Source organism: Paramacrobiotus metropolitanus, unplaced genomic scaffold, assembly GCF_019649055.1.
Source record: "Paramacrobiotus metropolitanus isolate TYO unplaced genomic scaffold, Prichtersi_v1.0 Parri_scaffold0000045, whole genome shotgun sequence".
NCBI classification, from domain to species: Eukaryota; Metazoa; Tardigrada; class Eutardigrada; order Parachela; family Macrobiotidae; genus Paramacrobiotus; species Paramacrobiotus metropolitanus.
The window spans coordinates 226,035-252,152 of record NW_026570265.1 but is presented as its reverse complement, the minus strand read 5'-3'; the positions used below and the strand labels follow the sequence as shown (position 1 = coordinate 252,152).

Genomic DNA, 26,118 nt, shown 5'->3' with positions numbered 1-26,118 from the left:
AAACGCTAATTGCAGATAACTGCAAAGGTTATAATTAGCGTTTAATGCAGTACACCTGAGATTCGAAATGTCGAAAAATCAGCGATATGTACAAGTACAATACTAGAAATAAAGCACTGAACTTCACATTTGTAAATGAAATTTTATGTAAAAAGGTTTAGCTGCAAGTGTTGCGGAATCTGTTCAAGAATTGGTCTGGATGTTAATTCGAGATATCTGTAGATAACATATCTGTAGATATTTGTAGATTTTACTTTTTGACTATGACTATTACTCACTTTGCAGGAGCAAAATTTCCAGATTTATTAAAAGTAATTAAAGAAATTAAAGTAAGGAAATTGCTGCTGAGGGCTGTACATTATGAACAATATGCGAATAACAGACTCGAACACACTATGTTTCGCGATGCATAACAGAATCTGATCAGCTTATGCGTATGGTTAGAAATCCAGCGAGAAAAGTGACAGAAAACGCAGCATCTACAGAGTATATATAGGACCTTATAGGTAAAATGGGAACATCACCACCAACGGCGAATTTAGACGAAATCTTTTTAATTATTCGATCGCCTTTGTTTGTGGATGCTGTGTAACTCGCTGCCATACCATTTTTTAATGATTTAATTAACTTTCAAAATATTGTTACCGGAAATTTATCAGAAATTGCAATATGTGGTCACATTGTGGTGACAGCAACTTTAATGTCTGCAAGGTTTATTTTTCAACAGTAACGCATTTACTTGTTAGTTGAGAGTTTTAAAATTTCTTGTGCAATGATTATTAAATTCGATGTTTACACATGATTTATGAATGGTAATGCTGATCTGTAGACATCGAGTTTATTCATCTTATTATGCTGCGCAAAGCTTGGACTGATGGTATACGTATGATGCAAAAGTACTGTACTTACGCAAGTACAGTACTTGTCCTGGTATTATACTATAGTATACGTCCTACGAAGTACGATCGACTATCACGCACGTAAAGTGCTGTAGTTTGAGTTAAAAACTTCTGTTTGTTTGCAGTTTGCGAAGTTGCAGTTGCCGGCAGTGACAAACACCAATATTTATTTATAACTGATAGCATCGTGTGTTTAAATTCAATTCACATATCGAACGGGAGCCCTTCCGCCCACTAAAAACTGGTTTTCTGAATTAGGAGACAAAAATATGTTGCACTTATAATCGTTTCCGTTACTTCCGCCTATAGTGTCTGTCGGCTCAGGCCGCATTCTGTTAAAATGTTGTACATTAAGACTTAAGTAGATGATTTCGTTCATTTCGTGATCGCATGGGCCATTTTGCCGCGCTAGCTGTTTCCCGTCGCTAGTCCATGAAGCCCGGGGTCTTGCATTTGTTGATTTGCACAATAATGCATCACACCAGAATGTAAAGCACTCGTCTGTCATTTGTATGCACAGCCTGGAATTCATTGTTGTTTGGCTGCAGTCGCGTCTAAGTTTGCAAACTGCAGAAGATTCCTCTTTTTGCCCTTTACGCCAGTTGTCCTTACGATAGCCAAGATGTCGTCAAAAAAAGTCATGGAGAACATACCACTCAACTTCCCGTTACTATCCTCGCTGCCATTCTTTAGTGCCACGGCAGTTGCTTTCGTTTGCCAGATCATTGTTATGTGCTTGGCATGGTTTGTTGGACGAACCCAGTTCAGCTTGTGGTGGATTTTTCTGGGAGCACTCATGTGGTGGCTTGCGATTCGAAGCAAAGAAAAAGCGCAGAACATGCGGCGAGCTTATGATGGATTGCAGAATAACGATCAAAAATTTATTCGGGATAGAGTCGAGGAATTGCCCAGCTGGGTGTACTTCCCTGATCAGGAACGAGCGGAATGGTTCAACCGCATGATGCATCAGCTGTGGCCGTTTATGAATCTTTACTTGCAGAACCTCATCATCAGCATTATGGTAAGTACGTACCTGCAGCTGCTATTAATTTATTGTGTTCAACTACGGATAACTGAAGTGAATATCACAAATCACAAGTAAATGCAACCGTTCTAAACATGCGCAATTTCACAAGTCAGTCTTTGTAACGAAAGTTATTTGCAATTAGATACGGTATTCACGTCCGTCATCGCAAGGTTTTATGTTGTCGTTCAGTTAATTGCGCAGCAGTGGGTGATCGGTTTCTTTTGTTGGTGTGGTCATAATATTAATAAAATAATCGATTTTTTGGTGGAAAATTGTGCCTGTTCTTTAATATCACCCTCTGTAGTATTCGAAATCATCCGCTTTTACTTCAGATTCAGTTTAATTGTTCTTTTTCAAGTACTTATATCATATGCATGCACTGGATTATGTACGTACGCTTGACAAGGCCAAACAAATGAAAGATAATTATGGAAGATCAGGCATGCGAAAATTTCAAATATCCAGATATATACATAATACATTGTAATTGACTTGGACACATACATATAATAATAATTATACGAATAGGAATAGCTGTGTGTTCCCTTTCCAGGTGGGATCTTTGCAGAAACACTGCTGGTAACGCTGCTGTTCAAGCAGTTGCGCTTTTTTTAATAAGAAATCCAGGGTCGTTAATTGTTAGGGGTTCTGAGTTGTGTGTATATTTTTGGTGAGTTTTAATTAGCCGGCGCCTGTAATGTCTGCTTTTTCAGGCGCTCGTGTTTAGTGAAACTCTTGTAGGCATGCGTAATACATATTATTATGCCGGCAGTGCAAAGACGCGTGCTTGAGAAATGACGCATCGTATTGGAAATGCTTATATTTTATCAGGTTTAGAACTTGTAACCGTTTATTTATCAAATCCCTTATGCTTTTAGGAACCTGCTGTTAACAACGCTTTGCCAAAAATTATGAAGTTCGAGTTTGAACGCATTACCATGGGAGACGAAGCGCCTAGAGTTGGTGGCATGAAGGTTTACAAAGAGCATATTGCCCGCGGAGAAATCGTTATGGATGCCCAGATTTTGTATGCCGGCGACTGTGAAGTGAAAGCCCGTGTTGGTAAATTCAGGATTGGCTTTAATCAGATCACTCTCCAGGGCACAATGCGAATTATTTTCAAACCTTTGGTGCGGGAGATGCCGTTTGTTGGCGGTATTACTGCTTTCTTCCTGAGTACTCCGGCTGTGGATTTTAATTTGACGGATTTGGCTGATGTTATGGATATTCCTGGCCTTAGTGAACTGATGCGCAAAGTTGTTCAAGAACAAATAAACTATTTTACCGTTTTGCCCAATAAAATTACGATTCCACTGATTCAAAATCTGTCCAAATATGACCTAAAGTTTATTCCGCCTGATGGCGTTTTGAGAGTTTTTATTGCCGAAGCACAGGAATTGGAGCGAGCGGATGTCGGTTTGATTGGAAAAGGAAAGTCTGACCCATATTGCGTTGTGAAGGTTGGAGCTCAAATTTTTCAGACTCAAGTCATTAAGGAGAATATCAATCCCAACTGGAGGTAATAATGATATTGACAGTTTTACACACTTTTCAGAATAGGGCACGGACGATTAAAACGCTATATGTATGTCTAATTTCCAATTGCAGCGAATATTTTGAGTTCATTGTGGATCAGGCTAGCGGTCAGTCTTTGGAAATTGAAGTTTTCGACAAGGATAAAGGCAATAATGACGACTTCCTTGGGCGTTTAACGATGGATGTGTTTCCAATTGTTAAAGAGGGAACTGTGGATAAGTGGTTCCGCTTGGAAGATTGTGAAACAGGTAAAATCGTGTGCCCTTTATAGTTTATTCTGTACTGAACTGTTGCGCTTTTTAGGAAACATCCGTGTCCGATTATATTGGTTAGGGCTGTCTTCGGAAGCAAACCTAATTAATTCAGTCATTCGAGAAACCACCATGTTAAGTGATCGTACCCATTTGTCATCGTGCATGCTGATGGTATTTATTGACTGCGCAACAGCTCTTCCAAATGTAAAGAAGATCGCATCCGAGCCACATCCGTACTGTGTCGCTACTGTCGGAAAGCAGTCTTACACCACCGTTGTGGCCAAACGAACTTACGACCCTGTATGGGAATCACAGACATCTTTCCTGATTTCCGACCCTAAAAGTGATGTGATCAAATTCGAAGTCATGGATTCTAAATCCTCGAAAAAGCTTGGCTGGATAGAAGTTCCCCTGCGGTCCTTGCTTGAGAAAAATAATATGGATGCCAGTGGTTTATTTGCTCTAAAGAATTCTGGGCCTCATAGTGAGCTGCGCTTGAATCTACGTCTCCGTTTACTAAAAGCCATATCTCTGCCGGAAGCGATGGCTACCGCACAAAAAATGGACTTGAATCCTTCTCTTACTGCCAATGCTGATGCCACCGGTCGGATGCCGAAAGAGCGCACTCCGCCTGAGGGTACGCCCATTTCCGCTCAAGAATTCAAGGAAGGAGCTGGATCTGGAGATGATCATTTTGACGGGGGAAGTGTTGGCAATGTTCGAGTGCCAGTAGATCTGGAAGCGGAAAGTGAACTGCGACAGCGAAACAGTACATCGGCAGCTGCTCGGCTTACTATGCGCTGGGGTGAATCTCGTCGTGCTTTATTTGTCGCTGTCCATGAAGTGCGCAACATTTCCAAGCTGGTGCGCAATCACAATGTCGGAAATGCTCACTATGTGTAAGCTATCACCTACTGTTAACTGAAATGTCATTCTTCAACGTGAAATTGCCACATTATTGTTTATAGGTCGGTCACCTGCAATGTTGGCCAGACCAAAACTAAGCGGCGCACAAAGGAATTCATCGGCGATCCGGATCAGGTGTGTGTGCGTTTTGCTGCAACAAATGGATATCAGTCTATATACCGGTTACGTTAGATAGTCAGCACTATTCAAGAGTATTTTTTTTACAGCAAAGTTATGAGGAAACTCTTGATTTCCCGATTGACGATGAGCAGCTTCTGAAAACAGCTTATTTGGAGCTGAAGGTGAAAGCGAAGAGTGGCCCATTCGCTAAGGATGCCGTGGTCCAAACGATTGTCTCACTGGAGAATGTTATTGGAGTGTCGTCGCATACCGACTGGTATACTCTGGAAGAAGCGGATGCCAAGTGACGGTTACAGCGCTCCCGGTTCCACTTGACGCTTTTTGCAAACCGCAAAAGAAAATAATCTTTTATTTTATGGTGCTCACATACCGGTACAAGCGAACCGCGGTGAAATGATGGCTGCATTTGTGGTTTCGCAATTCGCACTCTTTTTATTGTGGCTTGAATAGCACTGGCATATGCTATGCTGCTTATTGGTTAGTAATGGTGATAATTCAATAGTGAGAAATTTTAAAAATGGTTTTATTGCGGTACTTACAATACTGGATAAAACTCGTCCACGTAATTATATTGTGTTGAGTTCTAATGATTTGCGGTAGTCGTGACATATTTTTGGTCTTTCTTAGATTAAAATTGCTGTATTCTTGTATTTTCGCGGTCAATAAAGTTACACAAGGAGTGCTTCTGTTATACACGCTCGGTTCGGTGTGTTCTTGAGATTTCATGTTACAATCAAGGTATTCGCAGTCGATACATACACACAGACAAATAAAATAGGCCGGTGCTTCAGGTCCCTAGCAAAAAATTCAGCGATTTTTGCGAACCTACCTCGGTTACATCCGGCGAGCGATAACAGGAATACAAAATGTCTTAATGGCCATCATCAGGCTAACCGGGCGATCCGGCAGGACTACGAAGTTGTTGCAGACGGGATGCTTCTTTATGCTTGTAAACGTTTGCAAGTTTTGCCGACTGGCCTGTGAAATTTTGGCCTATCCACAGCACGATTTGCAATTTTGCAAACTGCAATTTTTTTGAAATTTTTGCCTTCCACGGCCCGAAACAGGGATTCGAGTGTTCGTAAGCTAACAATTGGTAATCTAAAATTAAACCTGAACGAATACGCGGTTTATTCGATAAAATACGAGTACTATTATAATAACTGCTACTAGTACTAGTATGTTTGTAAAGACAGGTGAGGTAGGGTTGCTTTCAAGCATGCACTTGCAGAATGTAGAGTGAGTCTGAGTGACCCCTCTGGATGTACGAGTACCACGTAGTTCTAGCATTTGTCAACTGCGGGAACACTGCAATTACATAATCATTAACATTCCTGTTGGCATCTACCGGCCCACTCTACACAAAATCCGCCCGTGCCATTTTTTATCCCCGGCATCACTTCCATGTTTGCCGAATACATAATGCTATGACTACGAGTAGTCATTTGTAACTTGGTTATTACTAATGCTGCTCAGCTAAGCGTTTTTTGTGTTTTTAGTGTTAGCATGACCGGCTTGATTCTGGCATGTTAATTCTGAGGCATTTTATTCTAGTGTAATTGATTCGCTAACCGGTAAAAGATAAATCGAAATTCATTGCTCATTGGTACAGACCGTACACTATAATGTACCATGAACGAGTACAGTACTTATTGAAAACATATCCAATGTCGATGCCAGTAATTCTGCCAAAACAAAAAATCCTTTTTGTCCCAATACGTACAGTCAGAACAAACGAAAATTAATAATGGAAGTGAACTGAGCATTCGTGTCGAACACCTTAATGCCATTGCCCATTGGCATTAGCGAACGTTTTAAACCAGGCATCAGGCAAGTTGCAAAACGAGATTATGGTTATTGTTATTATCGTTTACCTTCGCCCAGTATTCTTTCTTGCTCTCTCTTAAATTTTATTGATTCGTTTTTGTCGTCTGACTCAAGCTGAGAGTGCCTCAGCATGGTTCGTGTGATTGTTAGTGCATCGTACTGATCGTAGTGAGCCTAGTGACTGTGGCTTCAAATGTTTTCCGTAAAGCTAATTTTAATTTTGCACTATTTTGCAATATCGTTTTATGCCTAAATCCAGATGATTTCATTTTGCGAAATCGAAAACTCAGTTGGTTTTCGTTTCTTCGTATTTCGAGGAAGTCATGGCCTTCGTGGATTGGCAAAGACCAGAAAATATCAATATCAGTCAGATATTGAGAATTAACCATTATGTCGCTGACGATGCTGGACATGTTGTAAGGTTCTGCTTTTTTGAGTTGTTTTCTTTATGTGCCACATGGTTTTTAGATTTTTCTTAGGATAACAAAGGTTTTCTTGTTAGTTTTATGAAATTCAAATCACTTTGACGCCTTTCTACTGGACCTGTAAGCGGCGTTACAGTGAGTTCAGCACTTTACACTCACAGGTATTAGTGATCCTTTGAAGTACTTGGCTAAAGCATAATAAATCGTGGAATCATGTTGCTTTGTATTTGCAGTTGGTCATTCAGTTTAAAATTGATCAGGGATTGCTACCAGCTAAGAACATTTTCGGAGTAAAAAATGAAGCGTTTCTCAAGAAGCGACAGGTGGATTTGGAGGTTTACCTACTTAGATTATGGTGAGAGACTAAGACTCCATCCAGTTTGCAGTGGGAGCACTGTTACAGTATATGCAATTTAGCGTTTGATGTACTGATTTACACGTTTATTTTTATTCCATAATACTTTTACGGGTATATACGTTTGATTTGTATAACGCCAGCAGTAACGTATAAATTACATTTTATGAGGCAGTATGAGAATTCATAAAACCATCAAGTCCATCAAGTTTCTAAATTTTTTCAGGCATCATTTGAGATCGTTTCCCAGAGCCTTGGCGGAGTTTTTGGACATGCACTTATATGTGAGCTTCCAACATTGAGCTAATCAATAGTGAATTAATTTCTTTAGATATGTTCATGACTTCAGCGTTTTAGGTTCAGCAAAGTGGTATTTCCGATTACCTGTCCACATTCAGAAGAGAAGAATTGAGATATCGTATTTTTATAAATATGTATTTCAGGAAATTCACTTCATTACGGAAGAGCTGTCCAGGAAGATTTGCAGTGTCGTTGATTCCAATTCCACACGTGATGAACTCGTTTTTACGCCGATACAAATCCATGCCATTAATAAGAGACTTCAACTGCCTGAGCCTGTGTGCGAATCTAAAGACAGAACTCGAGATTTTGGACATTTACTGGATTACATTTATCGGATGAAAACCGTGAGGGTACGGTATTTTCGTTCTATCTGATTGCGCCAGTATTAGCAGGTCAAAAGTAATACGTTGGTAATTTTTTTAAGATTTTGGGTAATGATGGTCTGCTTGCGGCATCTAACATCGTGGAAAATCAGTTGCCGATTGAGCTGATGATTTTTAAATCAGCTGAGGATTTGATGGTAAGTCGCCCTACTGACCCAAAGTAGAATAACTTCGTTGTTCTACTCGTAAATTAGAATACCGTAACTTGCTGAAGTTTGTATGTAGCGTATTTTTTGAATTTTTGCCTAATTAATTTCTCATGAACCTTTTTCTATTTTCGTTATGTCAAATTTGAGAATTCCTTATGCCACATTTAAGAATTGTGCACTTCTGTCTGTCAGCTGTGACATTATCCTCGGCATTTGTTTTTTATCTTGCAGTTGGACCAACTGAGACCTTCCCAGATTACGGGCTTGGAGAACTTACGGAACACTGTAAAAAAGCTACGAATACATCGCACCCTACAGTCATTGTCGTTATTTTTTCTTCGTGATGCTGATGGATGGCACACCGAAGAAGAACTTCCTTCTTGTTTATGTTGGAATAAACTGGTCAGCGCTGACCTAAGCCAGAATCGTATTGAAAAGTTGGACAAATCGATTGTAAGTTGATATTGGCTTGTTAATTTTGTTTCTGATGTATTTAAGTTGGTTTATGCAGAAATTGTTGGTTAACGTGGAAAGTTTGGATTTATCCAATAATCAACTTCGGACACTGGATCATTTGCATCATTTACATAACCTTCGGAAGTTGGGATTGGCCAGGAATTATTTGTCGATTCTTGATAACATGCATGCAAAGCTTGGAAATATTCAGAAAATAACTTTGTCTGGGAATCAGCTGCAAACTTTAAAAGGTGGGCGCATATTAGGAGAAATACAAGGGAAATTCTGCTGTTGCTGCCTGGGTTATATAAGTGCTTTTTCTTAATTTGCCGGTTTTAGGCTTGGCAAAATTATATTCTTTGGAAGATTTGGATCTGAGCGACAACGAGGTTTCTTCTCTGGATGAGATTGAACATTTGAGGAATCTTCCTTGTTTGATTCGTCTTATTCTCGCTTCAAACCCCATAACCCTAGTCGTGGATTACAGAGTCAGAATTCTTGCATGTTTTGGATCACGAGCATCCGAAGTAATTATAATGTGTGATTGTGGCAACTGTTCCGCATCGCGCATGTTATGTGAAGTGTGAACATTATTTAATTTCATTAGCTTGAGTTTAACTGGGAATAATGTATTCCGTTTTCCAGATGGTACTCGATGGAACACCTGCCGGAATGCAGGAAGTTAGTAGAGTCAATATTCGGCTGGCCCTGAAGAAAACTCAAACAGCCGCTGCCCAAATTCGGAAAAGGAATACCGAGTCGCAGTCTAGTTATAATGGTTCCCCCGGACAAGGTGCTGCTACCTCTGCACCGACATGATTTCCACTTTTTGATCTGAAATTTTATTTTTCAAAGTGCCATACTCAGGATTTATTATCCTTGAATGGACCACGTCTTTTGTATTGTCGACACCCGGTGATAAGATATGGTTTGAACTTGTAAATTGTACTTATGTATTACACGATTTTTATTGCCGAAAAAAACTTCGAAAATAAATCGATGGAACCTTTGTGGTACTTCGATGTCAATCCTTTCCATACCATAGACGTTAACATCTTCACTTTTATGGGTCATTTGGACAGATTAATTGCAACCACTAACCAGTAACCGTATCTACAATTTAATGCCCATCCAGTAGTTTCTCAATACTACTGCATTTAGCTGGACATGACTAACCGATCTCCAATTGCATTCGCTCTAGTTCCACGAATTATAGTGCCTTGGCAGAGAATGACCAGGTTTCTTAGGCATAATCATCTTCGTTCCCCGCGATTTCAAGAAAACTTTTTTCAACAGGCCGGCTTTTCCAGCCTGATAAGCCAATGTGTCAACAAGTCTCTGCTGCTCGTAACAAAGACCAGTAACTCTTCGAGGTAGCATCGTGCCGCGTGTGGGATGAAGGAATTGGCTGATTATTAGAACGTCGTGATATTTCAAGTCCAAGTTGAGATTGCACAAGCAACAGCAGCCGGTCTTATTATCCGCCTAAACAACAAGCAAAGTAATGACAAGCAGTCACAACCTGAAAAATTAATGTTGAGGTCTTTACTGGAAAGTTCGATCTATTACGAAGAGCAATAATACAAATTATACAACCGCCTTTCGCACAGGCGGCAGACATACCTTCAGTTGGACACTATCCGTAAAATGATCCACTAATACACCTTCAATCTCGGTTTCCCCTTCCTTTTTGGTTTCCCGGATCTCCATTACCGAGTGACAAGGAGTAACCGAAAAGTAACGCCAGCTATCCTGTATTCGTTTCGGCAGACTGCACGTCATAGTCTGACCCGTTCGGATAGCACGGGTGCAAACAGCTGCTATTGAAAACATGCTCGCAAAAATACCAGGAAAAGGACCAAATCAACAGGCTTGGATTCCGTACTAATTGAATCACGGCAGATAGGAGATGTTGAGAAACTCCAATGCGTTACTGTACTATGCAGTTGTAGCAAAGAATATGGAGCGTGCAAGAGCATGCGTACTACCGCTATTTTGAACCGTTATTTACTTATAAGTCGCTTCCCACATAACCTGATGACCATTATCATTGAAAAACCAACAAACATTCGAAAATATTTCAAAACTTCTCCTGTTTCCCGTATGCACTTACTTGCTTGACAAAATTTTCCATCAGTTATCAGTACGAGCACTCGTACTTGTGGTGGTTTTTCATATTAAATATGCAGCCATAGTGCCACTGTTCAGTTGAATGCAGTCGCAGGTGGTAAACGCCGTCACAGATCAGATCACATAGCTGCCGCTCTATTGGCCGGTCTTATTAATATTTGCAAAGCAATTGCGAAAGCAAGGATGTCGCAGTTTCGTTTTCGCTTTCATAATCATAATTTATAATCAGAATAAATTCTTTATTTTGGATTCAGAGTCATGTTTTTTACGGTTTTACATTTTTTTAACGCAAATCAGCTAGAACACTGAATTGCAAACGGCACCAAAGCCTAGTATCCCCGGTACTGCGGAAAGTTGCCAAAATTTTTGCATCGGCTGCTTTAACGATAGCTTAGCCTGCTTAGGCCTTAGATTTTAAAACTTGTCGTCATTTTCGAAGAGATGGCCGCGCCGGCGGATGATTTGGAGCAGCTTTTGGGCTTTCAACAGACGAAGCAAACAAAGCCGGCAACTTCTAAAGGAGAAGATCAAGCGCAGAAAATTCCTGAACCAGATGCATCTGATGTCCCTAGGGAGAAAAGTGGATTGGATTTGTTTCCAGAACATGTTTCGGGCCAGCGCTACAAACCTGGGTGGTACGACACCGCTATAGGTTTCGGAAAACAGGATTACCAACAAATTAAGTGCGAAAACAACATCAGAAAAGTTCTGGAGAGTAGTGCGCCGGTGAAGTTGTTGGTCGATGCGATGAAGAGTTTTGGATGGTATGCATGGCGTGTGACAAATTGACAATCAGCTGTTCAACATAGCGCCAGTACTGTAGTTGCGGAATTGTTCGAAATGCTCTCTTCGTAGCGAACTGAAGTTATCAAGAAATTTTCTTTGCGAACATTGCGAAGGCTACACTGCCGGAGGATTTGATCCTAAGAATAAAGTGGTGAGTCGCATGTCGTACTGGAGTGCTGTTACTTGTTTTGCAGTCCAGGACTCTCACAAATTAGATTATTATTAGAGCTAACAATAAAGATAATTATATGAAATCAAAGTGCGCTTAAACAGTTTATGACTACGTTTAACCATAAGTTTAACTGTGCACAGCTTATTCTTGGTAGTTGGTAAGTAATCTTTTCCGGTGGGCATGTGTAATGAGCGGTTTAGGTTTGCAGATTGTGGTTTGCCAGAATAATTGCACAACACAAGGGAAAGTGACTTCCGTCCTCGCTCATGAATTAATCCACGCTTTCGATGCCTGTCGAGCCAAAGTTGATTTTGACAACATTGAACATCTTGCCTGCACCGAAGTTAGTGACCAGCTAACAGACAACGAGTCATGCCTTATTGTTAGCTTTCCTTTTTATTTTTAAGTTGTTGGCTGCAATAAATTGAATATGAGTTTAATTCACGATATGAAATATAAATGCCGCATTGAACGCGTAAAATCAAAGTAAACGAAAGCGCGCATTGCTCGAAAAGTGCGACATTGAAAAAGTGCGAATAATACTAATTTCCGGATATTGGATTGCAGATTCGTGCATCGGCAATTACGCACTGTTCATTTCTCAGTGCCATGTTCCAGGGCGCGGCTTCGCCGTGGCGTTATAAAAATCAGCATCAAGTTGGTATTATGAACATAGTTTTTTGCTATGAACATAACATCACTTTCCATTGTACAGGAATGCGTAAAAATACGCGCCACGGAGTCCGTCATGAATTCCAAAGGCATCCCTTTAGAAATAGCCTTAGCAGCCGTGGAAAAGGTGTTTCCGAAGTGTTATAAAGATCTCGAACCGTTCGGCAGAATACCCAGACGGAATTCTAGAGATTTTGATAAGGTACTACCTAACTTCTATCGTTAAAAACCGGAGCGGAACTGATGGTCACCATGATGTCGGCATAATGACCATCAGTCATCAGCTACAGATATAGGCCTGTGACAGAAAGATTTTAGTCGTCTTGTTCCGATTTTGGCGGACGAACACATAACTAATTAATTTTAATTAGGCTTATTGAGCCACTTTTGATTGTAGGCTTACTATGAACGCTTTTATTATGGATATGCGGACTAATTATGGAAGTGTGGATTAGCAGTCAGCCTGAACAATGGTGCCGAAAATCTGGAAGCAGGAATTACGGCGGTCGCGCTGGCGGGCTTTTTTTAATTCAGTTTGGACCTTGTTTTAGATCATAACGGCAGTTATTAAACGGTTGTTTGTAAGGTGCCGGTGATTTTGCTGTGTATGTTGGAGTTGATACCGTCTTTTTCTCGCAGTTATAGGTACTGTTTGGTGTTTTTTTTTACGAAGTCCTTATGTTTGCGAGTTGCGAGGTTCGTGTATCGGGTGTTTGGGCACGGTCAGCAAAGTGAGCAATCAAAAGTGACTTACAATTTGCTTCGCGCAATGTTAAGTAATTAAAAACTAAACGCAGTCGAGATGTATCTGTAAAATTAATGGTCTCTAAAACGAATAAAAGCTCTGCAATTCACACTGCTTTTGTACTTATTCCTGTAAATTAATAATATTCGAATTGTCTGCAGTCACTTCTTTAGCTTGTTGACACTGTGTGGAGGTATTTTTTCTGCCAGAAGAATTTTGAACTCTTTTACCTGCACAATAGCTGATCGAAGGCTTACTTAAGTACTTCGACTTTATATAGTATTTATATTGACTTGTTGTAAAAATCAGTACAGTACTTGTACGACTTGCGAGTAAATATTGTACAACCAGTAAGTACTTTGTTTGAGCTTTTTCGCAGTACTGTACAGTTCTACACCACCATATTTGCAGTTTGCACAGTGTATTGTACTGTTTTATACGCTTGAAAATTAATAATGCTTGAAATACTTATAAATCGTAAGATTTTCATAATTATAACAAGTAGCCAGTAGGCATGGCGCATAATTAACGTAAGTACTTCTTACTTCTTAGTACGTAATTATTGCGGTTAAATGTGTACAGTACTTGTGTGCCATGAAGTAGCCTCAAGTAAGTAATAATAATTATGAAGGTATATTATTTTAGTTGGTATTTATTTTTATTACAATGGTCGTTGTATTTATTGTAAAGCAGAACTTGTTCATCATATACTTTAACGTGCCTCCGGACCGGCGACAAAGATTGAGCAATCGATATCACATTATCACATATGCAGAACCGGCCGGTAAACCATTAACCGCAGTCCGCAGCTAGCGTCGAATGCATTTTTACAAGCCCTGGAAGCCCATAAGGTGTTGTATCAGCTGTTGCTTCAGTGCGTTCTCAGTATGCAATTTAAAGTTTATGAAGTATAAAATAAGTTGTCAGTTGCACTTTCGCTGGTTTCCTGTTCCATCACTGCGCTTACTGCGTTCACTGTTTACTTCGGTCTTTGGAGCTCCGGCTGGATATCTGGCTTCTTCCTTATTTCGTACTTGGATCCTTTTCATCACTTATTTGTAGCACCTACCAAACAAAGCGTGATTTCTTAAAGAGTTATAAATATGCCGTCATCCCCGGATACGAATTTATCGGCGGTGCTTTATTCGATCAAAAATTTACGCTTGGTAAAATTTTGCATCTCTGATGGATCGCGCGCATATGACGACTCTTATTATCTTTAATTTTCTTCGTATTTAGGAGGAGCGTCCCATTCCCCAACCTGGACCACACGGTAATCATTAGTTAACGTTATTGATTACAAAACTGAGCTTATTATGCACTATGAGTCTATGATGTACATACTACGCATTCTTTGCAATCCATTCGGTGTCACTCGCTACGTAAATTATTGTATTACCAAATCCTACCGAATTGACACTTACAGCTTTGTAGTGTAACCAGTGCAAAGTACAGGTAACTATCGTTTGGTTCGTATAAAATTGCACGAGATAAAATGAAAATTAAATATAATATAAAATAAAAATCATCGTTTGCAAAAGCGCAGTAAAAACCTGCAGTAGCGATAGTCCGTAGTGCGTATTGTTTTGCTTTGTCGGAAGTGATGTGCCATATAACAGTGCATATGCATTACACTTACAGAGGTGCAAGTTGCCATTCAGAAAGTGGGCATTTGTGGTTCGGATGTGCATTACTGGTCAGTGGAACATACGAGTATTAATAAAAACTGAACGTTTGTGGCACTAGTTAGCGATTAATTGGAAATCAACCACGCCAGCTCGGCGTTTTGATTTTTTAGTTGTATGCTCGTGTATTTAGTGATATACTTCCATAATCATACGGAAACCACGCACTGCGGCTTCTAAAATACGAATACGCAATTATGCATATGAAAAATAATCAGCTGTCATTCAGTTTTCCTTTCGTTTTCCATAAGTACTTTTATTAACTTGTCTTCCGGCAATATGCATGACTTGCATTAATATTCTCTTAATCGTTTCCACCGCAGGCAAAGAGGATGCATCGGAGATTTTGTCGTAAAAGGTGAGCTCTTATTCATCGTGTAAACCGAGGAAACTGATGCGATTTTAACTGGACCTTAATTTTACGATAAAAACGGTTGTAGCGCCTATGGTCTTGGGACATGAAACCAGCGGTGTCATTTCCGCTGTGGGTGATAAAGTTACCCACTTAAAACAAGGTAAGCCACTGCACTTCTTGACTGTCACTGACAAAAATTTGCAGGCTAATTAAATGTAGTTGAAAACTTCTACAGTATCACTGGTTTTTTGCTTTTAGGTGACCGCGTGGCTATCGAGCCGGGTGTGCCGTGTCGCAGATGCGAATATTGCAAAGAAGGGAGATATAATCTGTGTCCCCATATCACGTTTTGCGCCACACCGCCTTACCACGGCACCTTGACGCGCTATTATGTTCATGCCGCTGATTTTTGTTACAAGTAAATTTCCTTTAGATATACTGATCATCAGCTTACCGGTAGTTTAATATAAAGATATCTCGGTAAATGCCGTATTTTACCAGTTAAATCCGGGATCACTGTTTTTTCGTAAGGTTTTGCATGAGGTCTTTATTACAAGGAAAACAGCTTCTAAAAGGGGGAGCACTGCAAATAAAACCCTCGAAGCGGTCTTTATTTCGGGAGGGCTTCTAAATCTGGAAGGGTCATTAACTGCTAAAATACGGTAGTCAATTTATTGTTGAATCCGTTAATACGAGTATGATATTGTTTCGAATAGGTTGCCAGATCACGTTTCGTTGGAAGAGGGTGCACTGCTGGAGCCGCTAAGCGTGGCTGTTCATGCCTGCCGACGAGCTGGCATCGTCTTGGGAAATTATGTCCTTGTTTGTGGCGCAGGTAATAAAATAGTGGACCTGATAAGAACCATAAAATTCGCCTAATTACGGCAAAATTCAGCGCCACTTTCAGGTATAAATTATTGCCGGCATTGCAGGTCCCATTGGACTGGTGAACTTGGTGTCTGCGCGTGCAATGGGTGCTTCCCGGGTTGTTGTAACTGGTAAGCGGCATTTGTGGCGCTAAGAATTTTGAATGTACAAATGACGACGCAGTGTCCTAACAAAACAAACACAAAACACTTCAGATATATCCGATGACCGGCTGAAAGTAGCGAAAGACTTGGGCGCTGACTTAACAATCAATGTGTCGGGAAAGGATGCTAAAACCACTGCGGCAACGATAGCTGAATTTCTGGGGCGTCCAGTAGACTGTACGATAGAATGCAGCGGCGCCGAAACTAGCACAACATTGGCAATATTTGTAAGTTTGAAAATATGTAGGTGCAGTTTTTTCAGTTTGCTGTACGACTATACCTTGTGTGTAGAAGCGACTATAACTTGACCAATCCAGTTTTCCCTATGTGTGTTGGCATTCGCTATGTCAGCATCTGCATGCATTTCGCTACTATGTGTGTTAAGTAATTTTTCCTACCGATTACCCGCGGCCATTATATGTATACACCTGGTGCACTTTCTTTTTAGGCTACTAAATCTGGAGGATGTGTTGTGCTTGTCGGTATGGGTGCCCCTGAAAGTAAATTGCCGATAATGGATGCACTTTGCCGCGAAGTTGACATCCGCGGTGTATTTCGCTATGTAAACTGGTAAGCTTATTAGTTGAACTGGCTACCATGTGTATTTTTTTCGAAATCTGACTTTTTCTTTAGCTACCCTGCGGCACTTGAAATGGTGGCTTCAGGCCGCGTAAATGTGAAGCCGCTGGTAACGCATCGCTATTCACTGGAACAAACCTTGGAAGCATTCGAAACGGCACGCACTGGTGCCGGTGGCGCGATCAAGGTCATGATTGATTGCAGCCGAAACCAGTAAAATCTCGCTGTTATCTCTCAGTATGTCTAAGAAAGTTACTTACTTCCATAGCTTACTCTAACTGATGAGTCCCGGGCCACAAATGACATGGCGCACGTTAGTATTAAATATTCTGCTTGGTATTTCGGAATGCAGAGGTATGCGGGGATCTGCGCCCTGAGCTGTACGTGAGATCGAGGAGAAGAAATTAAAAATGCAGGAAACAGCCATAAATATTTCAAATTTATCATATTTTGTTTTCTTTAAGAACATATAGGTACGTACTAAAACTTTAAAAGATTTATTTGCTCCACTTGTGGACAATTCTTTTGCTCCGCATTATGAATAATGTTCTCGACAGGGCAGTAATTTGTTCACCCCGGAACGACTTAATGCTGTAAACATGATAAAATCTTGATTACGCGAAAACTACTGTGAGCATGAAGTATGATTGCTCAAGGCAGATACGGAAGAGCATCTGCAACAAGTTAATTGACGCTTCTACCGCTGGTGCCTCGAGGTGTTACATACTTCGAAAATTCATCTACATCACAAACTACAATGAGAACTGAGAAGGTAGCGTATAATTGTTTCGTTTAGTGTGTAATACGTATCTTTTAATTTTGGTTCTTGAGAATGCCATGCCGTAACATGCCTTACTGATAATTCAGTCAAAGACACATCAACCACAATAGTGACTTTAATCATCCGCTGAGAGAACTGAAATTCAGTTACTGTGTGTACAGAACACTGGAAATAAAAACGCTCTAATGCAACGATTATTAGTGATCAGCAGCTTATTTAAATCTGACAAAAAATGGCAAAACACAGTAACAGCCCAAATTTCAATCAGCAAAGTGGGCAAACTTTTCATGCGATCATTGCGTCCAGTTTCGCCATCAATTCCACGAGATTTGGCAGATGTTGAGACGGAATGCGATTTGCGTACTCTAACAAAGCCCTGCTCTGCTTTCGAAATCCATTTTGCACCTAAGGCAAAAATATTTTTTAACATTTAGGAAATTTTGTCTGGATAAGAAACCCAACTTCCATACCTTTATGAGGTCATCACTTAAACGAGCGCCAGAAACGAACAAGTTTGCAGTTTTCAAAGGCGCTCCTACATCCGCGCCTAACCGAGAATCCAGAATTCGTTCTTTCTCTACTAAATAACACTGCACAAACGATTCCATGGTGCGAAGAGTCACCAATGGTATGCATGCCTGGACCGCCGGTAACAGGTCATCCGTAAAGACTGCAACCTAAAAAGTAGCACAAATATGAAAAAAGCACAATAATTCTATGTCAATTAAAACTTACCGCATTTTCAACCATTTCGACTACCAGGGGCAACAACTTGAGTTTTTCCATCAGAAGCACAGCCTTTTTGTAATCACCAGAACTAACGAAGCCCAGAAAAGTAAGGAGATCCAAGATGAGAAAAAAATTTCGAGCATACGTATCGTCCTGTTCACCGTACGTTTTCAACCTGGAATCGAAATTGTTGAATCAGTTTTCGAACTAAATTTTCCGAAAAGACTGATTATAACGCGCGCATATAAAAGTTCAGTTACTTTAACTCTTCAGTGACAAATAAGATCCCACAATTTTTGAATGAATTGTTGAAGAAAAACTGACAAACCTTTCAGCGCACCCAAATGCCAGTTCCGTTAAAGAGTTACGGTGACCAGGCGTTGTTGGGAGCAAGATTTCCGACGAAATTGCTTCAGTTAGCGCCCTGAACAACATCGAATAGCGACCAGCCATCTGGAATAATTCTACAGCTTCTTTTAAGCGGCCATCTTCGACGAAATCTTCGGCCACTACACCCATCAAATGTCGGGGATCAGGAATAAATCTGTCTGCTAAGCCCAGCCTTACACTCCCGTCAGGCAACTTCCCAGATCCAAAAATTGCCTGGTAGCTGTTAGTTTCTTTTGCCAATTTGTAAACACAAAATTCAAATAAACTGTTGAATTCGTGGCCGAAATGAGTGGAGCGTACAGCTGGAGTATCGGACAGTAAATAAAAATACTCCAAAGCAACATCCGGACAATTTAAACGGAAATCCGCGACGAAAATTCTGATCATATTGGCCAAATCCATCGCTACACTTTCCGGTGTTTCTATCACAATAGTTCCAATAGCTGGTTCTTTTGCAGTCACTAGCATGTTCTCGCATTTTAGCGCGATAGTCATATGTACAGCGTGACATCGGTATGCAAGATTCTGGAATAACCGACCCATAGCCATCTCGAACTGACCAGATAAAAGGAAAGCAACGAAAGCCTCCACATCGTCGGTTTTCTGAGCAGGAAAGCGTAATTTTACTTTTTGCTGAAGCTGCTGTAGAGTGAAACCATTTCCTGCATTTTCCAACGGCTCCATTCTAGTGATGTGCACCCACAACCAGTCACCCACCGAGTTCAGTGTACCTCCAAATTCGTCGTCAACATCACACTGTGCCACAATAGCATAAACTGCCCGTTTGTAAACGTCGTCAGAAAATGATGAAGCATTTCCATAATAAATATTCTGCAGTTCCTGTTGGCTAGCAGTCAAAAGTTGACCCTGATTTCGAGCATACTCCACAAGAAATCTAGCAAAGGATCGAACTAATTCATCACCCTGCTTGCAGAGAGTTACCGCTGCGTTCAAAGATCCAAGCCGCAAAGCGTAAAATATTAATGCCCAGATCGGTAAACCGTGAACTTTCGGTCCAAGGTTTTCCATATGAATTCGGTTATTGCTCAACTGCGCTTTCGTATATGCCACAATAAGGTTCGTTCCATCACCAGATGTGGCATTCAAATTATTAACTGGACTTCGAACTCGCTCCACCGCCATATCGTACGCGGACTGCTCCAAATATTTTCGCGCGCGGCTAACGAAGTCTTCCGCAAATTTAGGAGATGACCGAAACGCTAGCGCAGAATGCCGCAGCTTATCTTGGGAATCGGATGGAATTAACGAGACAAAAATACGCCAAAGCTCGGTTATTTTCTTGTCGTGGATTCTTTCGATAGCATCATAAAACTTTTGCCCAACATTTCCAAGGGGTAAACGCAACTTGAGCAATTCATCATTATGATGCCGCAACTGCAAATTATGAACCACGGCTGATCACAGTCCCAAATACACAATAGAAAAAAATTCGCAACTCTCCAGCAGCGGAATAAACGTATTTCTTACCACTTGAGCATACAGCTTCTCTACACTGGTCAAAACTCTATCACCAAGGCCAAGACCTCTTCCTGAATGCAGTCGCTGATCCCGCAGCAGTTCCACCATGCCACCGTTGCCGGCAGCCGCGTAAGCACGAACGGCTTCCTCTTTAAACAGTTCCCATTCCGGGTCGGAAAACGAGTACAAGCGCGCCTTTTTAGCTTCTTCATATGAACCGTTTTCGGATTCAATTAGTGCATTCCAATGCTCCTGGCGTCGTTTATCCACAAAATCCTGGAATTTAAACTAGGGCTTATCGACAGAGAGAAAAAACAGAAATTTGAACAGACAAACCCCAGATATGGATATAACTCATATAAGTGTACAGACCTTCAAGGTTTCGGGATGTTGTTCATAACCAACCGATGCCAATGTTCCCGCTAAACGGCCACTACGTTCTTCATGCAAGCGTTGGTATTCTACAGGCCGACTGTCCTCCCCGCTCTGCAAAACCCGTCCAGCAGCTTCCAAGTAGGAATCTGTTAAGCCCAGACTTAAGACTATGGGAACACGATACTCTGGAGTAGGAATACCACTTGTACGCAGGATGCACACAACTGAAAACAGACATTTTTCTACTGTGCTTACTTGCAACTCGCGAAGAATTGTCGTTCATCAAGGTTGAGGCAGACGTCGGCAAGCCGATTTCGCTCATTTTCTTCAGAATACTACGATAATCCGGATTAGAAATGGAATCACTAAAGTAGTTTAAGCGAGAGGGTGATAAATCGTCCGCCATTCTGAAAAATGTCTTTTCTGGTGAGACTGGAGAACCAAACGCCTCCACTTTCAGCTCTCCAGGTCTTTCCATTCTCCTCCACACCTACGCACAGTGAATCCACTTCAATGAGAATTTACCCGAAGTGGAAAATTTTTTACTTAGAAAACTAACAAGTTTAAAAAGATAAGTAAGGTTAGCCAAGTCAGGTACGAGTAAAAAATGTTTTGATGTGAGCATGTGACAGTGACCATTGGATTTCTACGGCAGCTAAAAGACAACATAAAAGTGAGACTCTATGACAGCCCGTAAAGTGATCAGACATGTTAATTTGAATCGATAATCTAGTTGTCTGCTTGAGCGGTGCGCTATTACCACCAGTTCTTAAATTCCATCCGCCCCCCAAACGGTTGCTTTAATGAAGCTGCTTTGGGTGGTTACGTATTGCTGCTTCGAAATCTATTTATGCAATCGGCCATACGAAGACATACGACTTTTTTCATTAGATTAGTACACTCAGTACTAATAAATTTATAATTTATTCGTTTTTGTACATTCAAAAAACTTGGACGAATGTTTTGAATTTGGATACTGTATAATGAGGGAAACAACTTGAATGCAAGCGTTCAGTAAATGAGTTCAGTGGCATGTGGCGAGTGAAGGGTGCCCGCATTCGTTCACGGTCCGAAAGCGACAACCCCTGTCGACTTTCGCGGATTTCCGACATAGATGATCGTCGTCAGTCTTTGAGGAAGTTGTCTTTGAATCTTCCTTACGGAGACTTGTCATCTATTCTTTGTTCCCTATCTCTGAATGACAGCAAGCACTCTTCGTCCACCTGTTCAAAAGATGATTCCCAGCAATCGTATCCACGACTGGAGATTTTCGTGGACTTGGCACTGCGATCTTTGCAACAAGGGGAACGGGACCTCTTTTGCAAATTGCTGGAACAAGCTCTTGCTGTGGGAGATAGAAACTATGTCGGGGCATTTTATGATCAGGACTTATGTGTTGGCTTATTGGCTAGCCACTATCGTTCGTCCTGCTACGATATGGCCAGTACCAGTGATACAATAACGCCAGAAATTATTGCTCAAAATGTGGAGATATTTCAGAGAAAATTGAATCGCTTCATTGTGAGTGAACCTGGAGCAAATGGACTATCGCAACGATTTCGGAGGTCCATGAGTGAAACAGATAGAAACAGCATTGTTACTACTGCGGAAAGAGCAGTGATCGCATTCAAAGGCAGAAATTATGAGCAAAGTTTGGCAGACTTAAAGAAAATTCTGGCTGTTAATCCCCGATACTGTGGAGCTGAGCTGCGGTAAGTTAAACATAGATATCGGTTTAAATTGAATCTAATTTCATAAAGCTTTCAACGTTTTTGGGTTTCGATAATTAATTAGAAGAGCAGTATAATAATTTTGTTTAACTGCTATGTATTAAAGCACATAAGCTCAGTCTGATGGTTTTTAATTTTATACATTGCTGCATAAGCTGACTAACCTAAGCTAAAAGATAATATAATGTTTATGTTATAAAATGCACACTTTAGCTTGGGCTCGATGGCGACTTTTTAAAATTTAAACGTACGAATACTCGTACAGCTTCTGCTTTCAGTACTTAACGCGTGAATTTTGTAATTTCACTTCCTAGGATGGCTATCGGTCACTGCCACACCAAGTTAAGATCGCGTAATAAAGCATTGCTAGCATACCAGAGAGCTTTAGACTTGGACAATGATTGCTTGGGGGCATTAGTGGGGATTGCTTATTGTTATTTGATTGAGGACGACGACGATAGCTTGGATAAAGCCTGGCACTTTATTTCCAAAGCCCATCATCTAGATCCGAGTGATTCTGTTGTGTCGGAGCTGTTGAATAATGGCCATCAGGAGCCGGACTTTTTCCCTTCTCTATTGCTCTTTTTACGAAATATTGCAGCAGGAAAGCATGGTGTGGCTGATATGTTGTTTTGCACGGCCAAAACCCTGCAGGGTGCGAAGTTACTCGAGAAAGCTGCAAGATATTATTCTTTGGCGTTGGAATTCGGGGGAACTGATTACATTCTTCCACAGTGTGGATTGGGGCAGATTTATTTGGAACAAAATGATGTTAATAAGGCGATCCGTTGTTTCGAGACCATATATGCCCAGTATAAACATCCGTCTGTAATGAAAATTTTGGTAGGACTTTACCGGAAGAGTAAATTGCCAGAGAACGAAAGGAAAGCCCAGGACTGCCTCCAGACTATCCTTGATCAATCCCCCGATTTTGATACCCTCATACAGCTGGCAGAGATTTACGAGTCAAGAGATAATGTAAGAACAGACATGACTAAAAACATATTATACAAAATGTAGACCTTGCCTCTGTATTCATTGGAGACGCTTTATGATTTGCTTGCTAATGAAATTGACATGTTTTTCTTATTTAGGAACTTTCGCTTCATTATTATAAACAAGCTCTGGACGTTTGCCAAAATCGTGACAAGGTTCCCATTAATATGTATGTCAATCTTTCTGCCTTGTGCACCACCATGGGAAATTTTACTGAGAGCGAACAGTATTTAATTTTGGCGAAAGAATTACTTAGTGGTAATTTTGTGGAAGAGTTGTCGGACTGCAACGCGATCACTATGATTTTGAAGTTTAATGAAGCTGTCCTGTATCAGCGGATGGGAAGATTGTATGATGCTGCCTGCTGTTATGAAACTGCGTTGAGCTCTCTTTTGTTGGAGTATGATTGTTACCTGCAGCTAGGTCGCATCGCGGTACAGGAAGGCAACCCGGAAGAAGCACGGGAGTGGTTTAACGCCGCTTCGGCCATCGAACCTGATAAACTAAGCGCTCAGATATTCTGTGCTCAGACTTACCTCACGGAGCAAAATTTTGTGGAAGCCGGAGCTTTATTGGATGAACTTTTCAAAAATCCACTGTCTAAAACGGATACATACTTTCTTTTGGAATACGGGAATTATTACTTGGCGCTATTGCAGGAAGAAGGAAATGTCCCTAAAGATCGGAAAGTGTTCGCTGAGAAAGCCTTTGCTCTCTTTCGCCAAGTTTTGGTTATCGATCCATCAAACGTTTATGCGGTAAATGGATTGGCATCCGTTCTGAGCAAAACTGGTAAGCTTTAAAATAATTGATGATTGATTGTTTATGATTGTTGTAAGATTTTTGAAATAATTGAAATTGCTTGACATGTTACTGGCTTACTGCTGAAGTGATTTTTCTAGTTCAACTTATGTGATTGTGAGTTTTGCACGATTACCGAAGCGTTTGTTAATCGAAGCGCCTGTATCTCGTTTGTCATTTTATTTTATTACACATGTTGTTTACCAGCAAAGTTAGCCAGGTTGTAAATTGAGTTGATAGTTTATCCGCCATATTTGAAGTCGAATAATTTTAACAGGATTCGCACGGGCAGCTTCGGAAATGTTGGCCGTTGTCGTCAAAGATTGCCCCAATACCGTTGATTTTCTCATTAATATGGGGCATTCTTATTGTGAGCAGAGAGAATATTTAAAAGCAGTGGAATCATACAGGAAAGCTCGCATGGCATCCATCGACTCCAGTCTGAATCCGGATCTGTTGCTACTCACTGCACGGGCTTTTTGTCTAGATAAAAACTGGACAGAAGCTTCCGGGATGCTTCAGCTGTTATGCCACCTGAATCCCGAATGCACGCTCGCTCAGTACAATTTGGCGATAGTTCATAAACACTTTGCAGTTGGACTTCTCAAAGATAAAGCGTCGTCCTTCGCAGATGTTTGCAAAGCAATCGACTGGTTAAAGTATTCCCAAAACAAGCTAAAGCTTTTGCTGGTACAGAACGATCTCGACAAGCTTGTCAGTGGATTCCAGATTAATAGAGCACTGGAATCATGTAAAGATTACGTTAATCAAAGTGGAGGACATCTCACAAAAGCCCTTGAAGTCGAGTTAGAATGTCGTTCATCCGATATTGTTCACCCGAAAACTATGTCACTTCCGAATATACTGACCACTGATCCAATTGGTGAAGATTCTCCCTGGCAGTTACACGGAGCACTGCATGATCTTCCCACATTTGATAGTGGGAAATCGAAAAACAACGAAATTAACAAGAAGCGGAGCTCCGGATTTGCGAAGCTGGATAGCCCATTTTCAGAGGAAAACGAAGAAATTTTAAACAGTAAGTTTGAAAATCGCTTGCGATGTTATCGAAACTATCCTCACGTTCCGTAATCGTGTCGTAAAATGTACGAAGTTCTTTAATTCTGAATGAGGTCAACTGTTTTGGGGGCAATAAGAAAATCTGTAGGTAATAAGAAAATTTATCAAAATACCAAAAAATTTCAAACTGAAATGAAATAGACAGTTAAAATATTTAGTCTGACTCTGTCGTTTCACTCTGAATTTATCGAGGAAACTTTTTTGCAGTTGCTCCGGAGGCAGAAGTGGAACCACAACGAAAACGCCATCGAGCTGTGGACGTTCTTACACGACGCCAGCGCAAGGTTGCTGATCGTAAGCGGAGAGAATTGGAAATTGAAAAGTGCACCATTTCAAGTGACGAAGAAAACGTAGCAGCTCTTCGTCAGAGCCGACGAAAAGCGGGACGTACTGAAGAGTATGGCATTTCTTTTCGGCGCGATCGTAACACTTTTAGACGCCCTCGGTCGCCGGTCCTATTACAGCGTCCTGTGACTACTGGAGCTGCTCCACCCAGCGCACCAGTGAAGGCAAACTTCGAAAAATTAACGGTATCAACGGAAGAAGAGATTAGCACATCCAGTATGGTGATTAGTAGTAAACAGGTCAGCTCTGATACACCACCCAGTGATGACAATTCACGGCGTCAGAAGAGCGGTAAGGTTCTAAGAAGCCGGGTGGTTGGTAATCAGAATCAGAGAGCTTTGACCACCGTTGATAAGCGACCACTGCCTCCTGAGAGCGACGATAAACTGAAACGGTTTATCAGTGAATGTGAAGATTCATCACGTAAAAGGTTATCGACAGCTTAGTCTTTCATGTGTACAGTTCGATTTTAGTTCAAAATTAACTACTGGGTTGCCAGAACTCGTTACCGGTAACATTGACTGATTTATTGTCTAAACAATGGTTTTAGTTGTTGATTGTTAATAAATTTTAAAAGAGAACTAAACACAGCCGGA

At 40.9% G+C, this 26,118-nt stretch overlaps 7 protein-coding genes across 8 annotated transcripts; 5 read left to right on the top strand and 2 right to left on the bottom strand.

Moving 5' to 3' along the window:
* The first annotated feature begins 1,033 nt into the window (after nt 1-1,033).
* On the top strand, nt 1,034-5,445 carry LOC129591171 (extended synaptotagmin-2-like). Its single transcript, XM_055486719.1, has 6 exons — nt 1,034-1,920; nt 2,805-3,445; nt 3,535-3,710; nt 3,766-4,615; nt 4,685-4,757; nt 4,850-5,445. The coding sequence occupies exons 1-6, from the start codon at nt 1,522-1,524 to the stop codon at nt 5,048-5,050; spliced, it is 2,340 nt and encodes a 779-aa protein (XP_055342694.1). The 5' UTR covers nt 1,034-1,521; the 3' UTR covers nt 5,051-5,445.
* A 938-nt stretch (nt 5,446-6,383) lies between these two features.
* Nucleotides 6,384-9,680, top strand: LOC129591210 (nischarin-like). Of its 2 annotated transcripts, XM_055486780.1 has the most exons (11): nt 6,384-6,593; nt 6,850-7,006; nt 7,093-7,176; nt 7,249-7,370; nt 7,597-7,654; nt 7,814-8,023; nt 8,098-8,193; nt 8,437-8,658; nt 8,717-8,912; nt 9,001-9,188; nt 9,307-9,680. In XM_055486780.1, exons 2-11 carry the CDS (start codon nt 6,914-6,916, stop codon nt 9,478-9,480), a joined length of 1,443 nt encoding a protein of 480 aa, XP_055342755.1. In that variant the 5' UTR covers nt 6,384-6,593; nt 6,850-6,913; the 3' UTR covers nt 9,481-9,680. The 2 variants fall into 2 exon arrangements, with proteins under 2 accessions (XP_055342755.1, XP_055342754.1); XM_055486779.1 differs by having other exon boundaries at nt 6,384-7,006; nt 9,307-9,679.
* Nucleotides 9,622-10,803, bottom strand: LOC129591211 (39S ribosomal protein S18a, mitochondrial-like). Its single transcript, XM_055486781.1, has 2 exons — nt 10,285-10,803; nt 9,622-10,146 (listed from the first exon to the last, which is right to left on the bottom strand). Exons 1-2 carry the CDS (start codon nt 10,492-10,494, stop codon nt 9,859-9,861), a joined length of 498 nt encoding a protein of 165 aa, XP_055342756.1. The 5' UTR covers nt 10,495-10,803; the 3' UTR covers nt 9,622-9,858.
* Nucleotides 10,804-10,948: 145 nt separating this feature from the next.
* Nucleotides 10,949-13,222, top strand: LOC129591208 (mitochondrial inner membrane protease ATP23 homolog). Its single transcript, XM_055486778.1, has 6 exons — nt 10,949-11,555; nt 11,647-11,728; nt 11,958-12,092; nt 12,317-12,406; nt 12,465-12,623; nt 12,819-13,222. Exons 1-6 carry the CDS (start codon nt 11,233-11,235, stop codon nt 12,855-12,857), a joined length of 828 nt encoding a protein of 275 aa, XP_055342753.1. The 5' UTR covers nt 10,949-11,232; the 3' UTR covers nt 12,858-13,222.
* Nucleotides 13,223-14,024: 802 nt separating this feature from the next.
* LOC129591207 (sorbitol dehydrogenase-like) lies at nt 14,025-17,235 on the top strand. The gene is made up of 11 exons (XM_055486777.1): nt 14,025-14,332; nt 14,406-14,439; nt 14,808-14,862; nt 15,175-15,209; nt 15,292-15,366; nt 15,465-15,624; nt 15,923-16,041; nt 16,139-16,204; nt 16,289-16,464; nt 16,686-16,807; nt 16,871-17,235. Exons 1-11 carry the CDS (start codon nt 14,270-14,272, stop codon nt 17,031-17,033), a joined length of 1,068 nt encoding a protein of 355 aa, XP_055342752.1. The 5' UTR covers nt 14,025-14,269; the 3' UTR covers nt 17,034-17,235.
* Nucleotides 17,236-17,698: 463 nt separating this feature from the next.
* Nucleotides 17,699-21,214, bottom strand: LOC129591206 (nuclear pore complex protein Nup93-like). Its single transcript, XM_055486776.1, has 7 exons — nt 20,826-21,214; nt 20,568-20,716; nt 20,205-20,471; nt 18,655-20,111; nt 18,333-18,501; nt 18,068-18,274; nt 17,699-18,002 (listed from the first exon to the last, which is right to left on the bottom strand). Exons 1-7 carry the CDS (start codon nt 21,046-21,048, stop codon nt 17,883-17,885), a joined length of 2,592 nt encoding a protein of 863 aa, XP_055342751.1. The 5' UTR covers nt 21,049-21,214; the 3' UTR covers nt 17,699-17,882.
* Nucleotides 21,215-21,441: 227 nt separating this feature from the next.
* Nucleotides 21,442-26,117, top strand: LOC129591225 (RNA polymerase-associated protein CTR9 homolog). Its single transcript, XM_055486799.1, has 5 exons — nt 21,442-22,282; nt 22,615-23,278; nt 23,395-24,088; nt 24,375-25,136; nt 25,385-26,117. Exons 1-5 carry the CDS (start codon nt 21,603-21,605, stop codon nt 25,966-25,968), a joined length of 3,384 nt encoding a protein of 1,127 aa, XP_055342774.1. The 5' UTR covers nt 21,442-21,602; the 3' UTR covers nt 25,969-26,117.
* Nucleotide 26,118: the final 1 nt, after the last annotated feature.

Bases quoted from the DNA above. Each gene is read 5' to 3' on its own strand.
- LOC129591171 (XM_055486719.1), top strand. From the start codon at position 1,522: ATGTCGTCAAAAAAAGTCATGGAGAACATACCACTCAACTTCCCGTTA. The intron at 3,711-3,765 runs GTAAAATCGTGT...TGCGCTTTTTAG, and splicing joins CTTGGAAGATTGTGAAACAG to GAAACATCCGTGTCCGATTA. The intron at 4,616-4,684 runs GTAAGCTATCAC...TATTGTTTATAG, and splicing joins GTCGGAAATGCTCACTATGT to GTCGGTCACCTGCAATGTTG.
- LOC129591210 (XM_055486780.1), top strand. From the start codon at position 6,914: ATGGCCTTCGTGGATTGGCAAAGACCAGAAAATATCAATATCAGTCAG. The intron at 7,371-7,596 runs GTGAGAGACTAA...AAATTTTTTCAG, and splicing joins GTTTACCTACTTAGATTATG to GCATCATTTGAGATCGTTTC. The intron at 8,913-9,000 runs GTGGGCGCATAT...TGCCGGTTTTAG, and splicing joins TCAGCTGCAAACTTTAAAAG to GCTTGGCAAAATTATATTCT.
- LOC129591211 (XM_055486781.1), bottom strand. From the start codon at position 10,494: ATGTTTTCAATAGCAGCTGTTTGCACCCGTGCTATCCGAACGGGTCAG. The intron at 10,147-10,284 runs GTATGTCTGCCG...CTTGTTGTTTAG, and splicing joins CGGATAGTGTCCAACTGAAG to GCGGATAATAAGACCGGCTG.
- LOC129591208 (XM_055486778.1), top strand. From the start codon at position 11,233: ATGGCCGCGCCGGCGGATGATTTGGAGCAGCTTTTGGGCTTTCAACAG. The intron at 11,556-11,646 runs GTATGCATGGCG...CTCTCTTCGTAG, and splicing joins GCGATGAAGAGTTTTGGATG to CGAACTGAAGTTATCAAGAA. The intron at 11,729-11,957 runs GTGAGTCGCATG...TTAGGTTTGCAG, and splicing joins TTGATCCTAAGAATAAAGTG to ATTGTGGTTTGCCAGAATAA.
- LOC129591207 (XM_055486777.1), top strand. From the start codon at position 14,270: ATGCCGTCATCCCCGGATACGAATTTATCGGCGGTGCTTTATTCGATC. The intron at 16,042-16,138 runs GTAATAAAATAG...CCGGCATTGCAG, and splicing joins TGTCCTTGTTTGTGGCGCAG to GTCCCATTGGACTGGTGAAC. The intron at 16,465-16,685 runs GTAAGTTTGAAA...CTTTCTTTTTAG, and splicing joins GCACAACATTGGCAATATTT to GCTACTAAATCTGGAGGATG.
- LOC129591206 (XM_055486776.1), bottom strand. From the start codon at position 21,048: ATGGAAAGACCTGGAGAGCTGAAAGTGGAGGCGTTTGGTTCTCCAGTC. The intron at 20,717-20,825 runs GTAAGCACAGTA...TGGGCTTAACAG, and splicing joins CAATTCTTCGCGAGTTGCAA to ATTCCTACTTGGAAGCTGCT. The intron at 20,112-20,204 runs GTAAGAAATACG...CATAATTTGCAG, and splicing joins AGAAGCTGTATGCTCAAGTG to TTGCGGCATCATAATGATGA.
- LOC129591225 (XM_055486799.1), top strand. From the start codon at position 21,603: ATGTGGCGAGTGAAGGGTGCCCGCATTCGTTCACGGTCCGAAAGCGAC. The intron at 23,279-23,394 runs GTAAGAACAGAC...TTTCTTATTTAG, and splicing joins TTTACGAGTCAAGAGATAAT to GAACTTTCGCTTCATTATTA. The intron at 24,089-24,374 runs GTAAGCTTTAAA...TAATTTTAACAG, and splicing joins ATCCGTTCTGAGCAAAACTG to GATTCGCACGGGCAGCTTCG.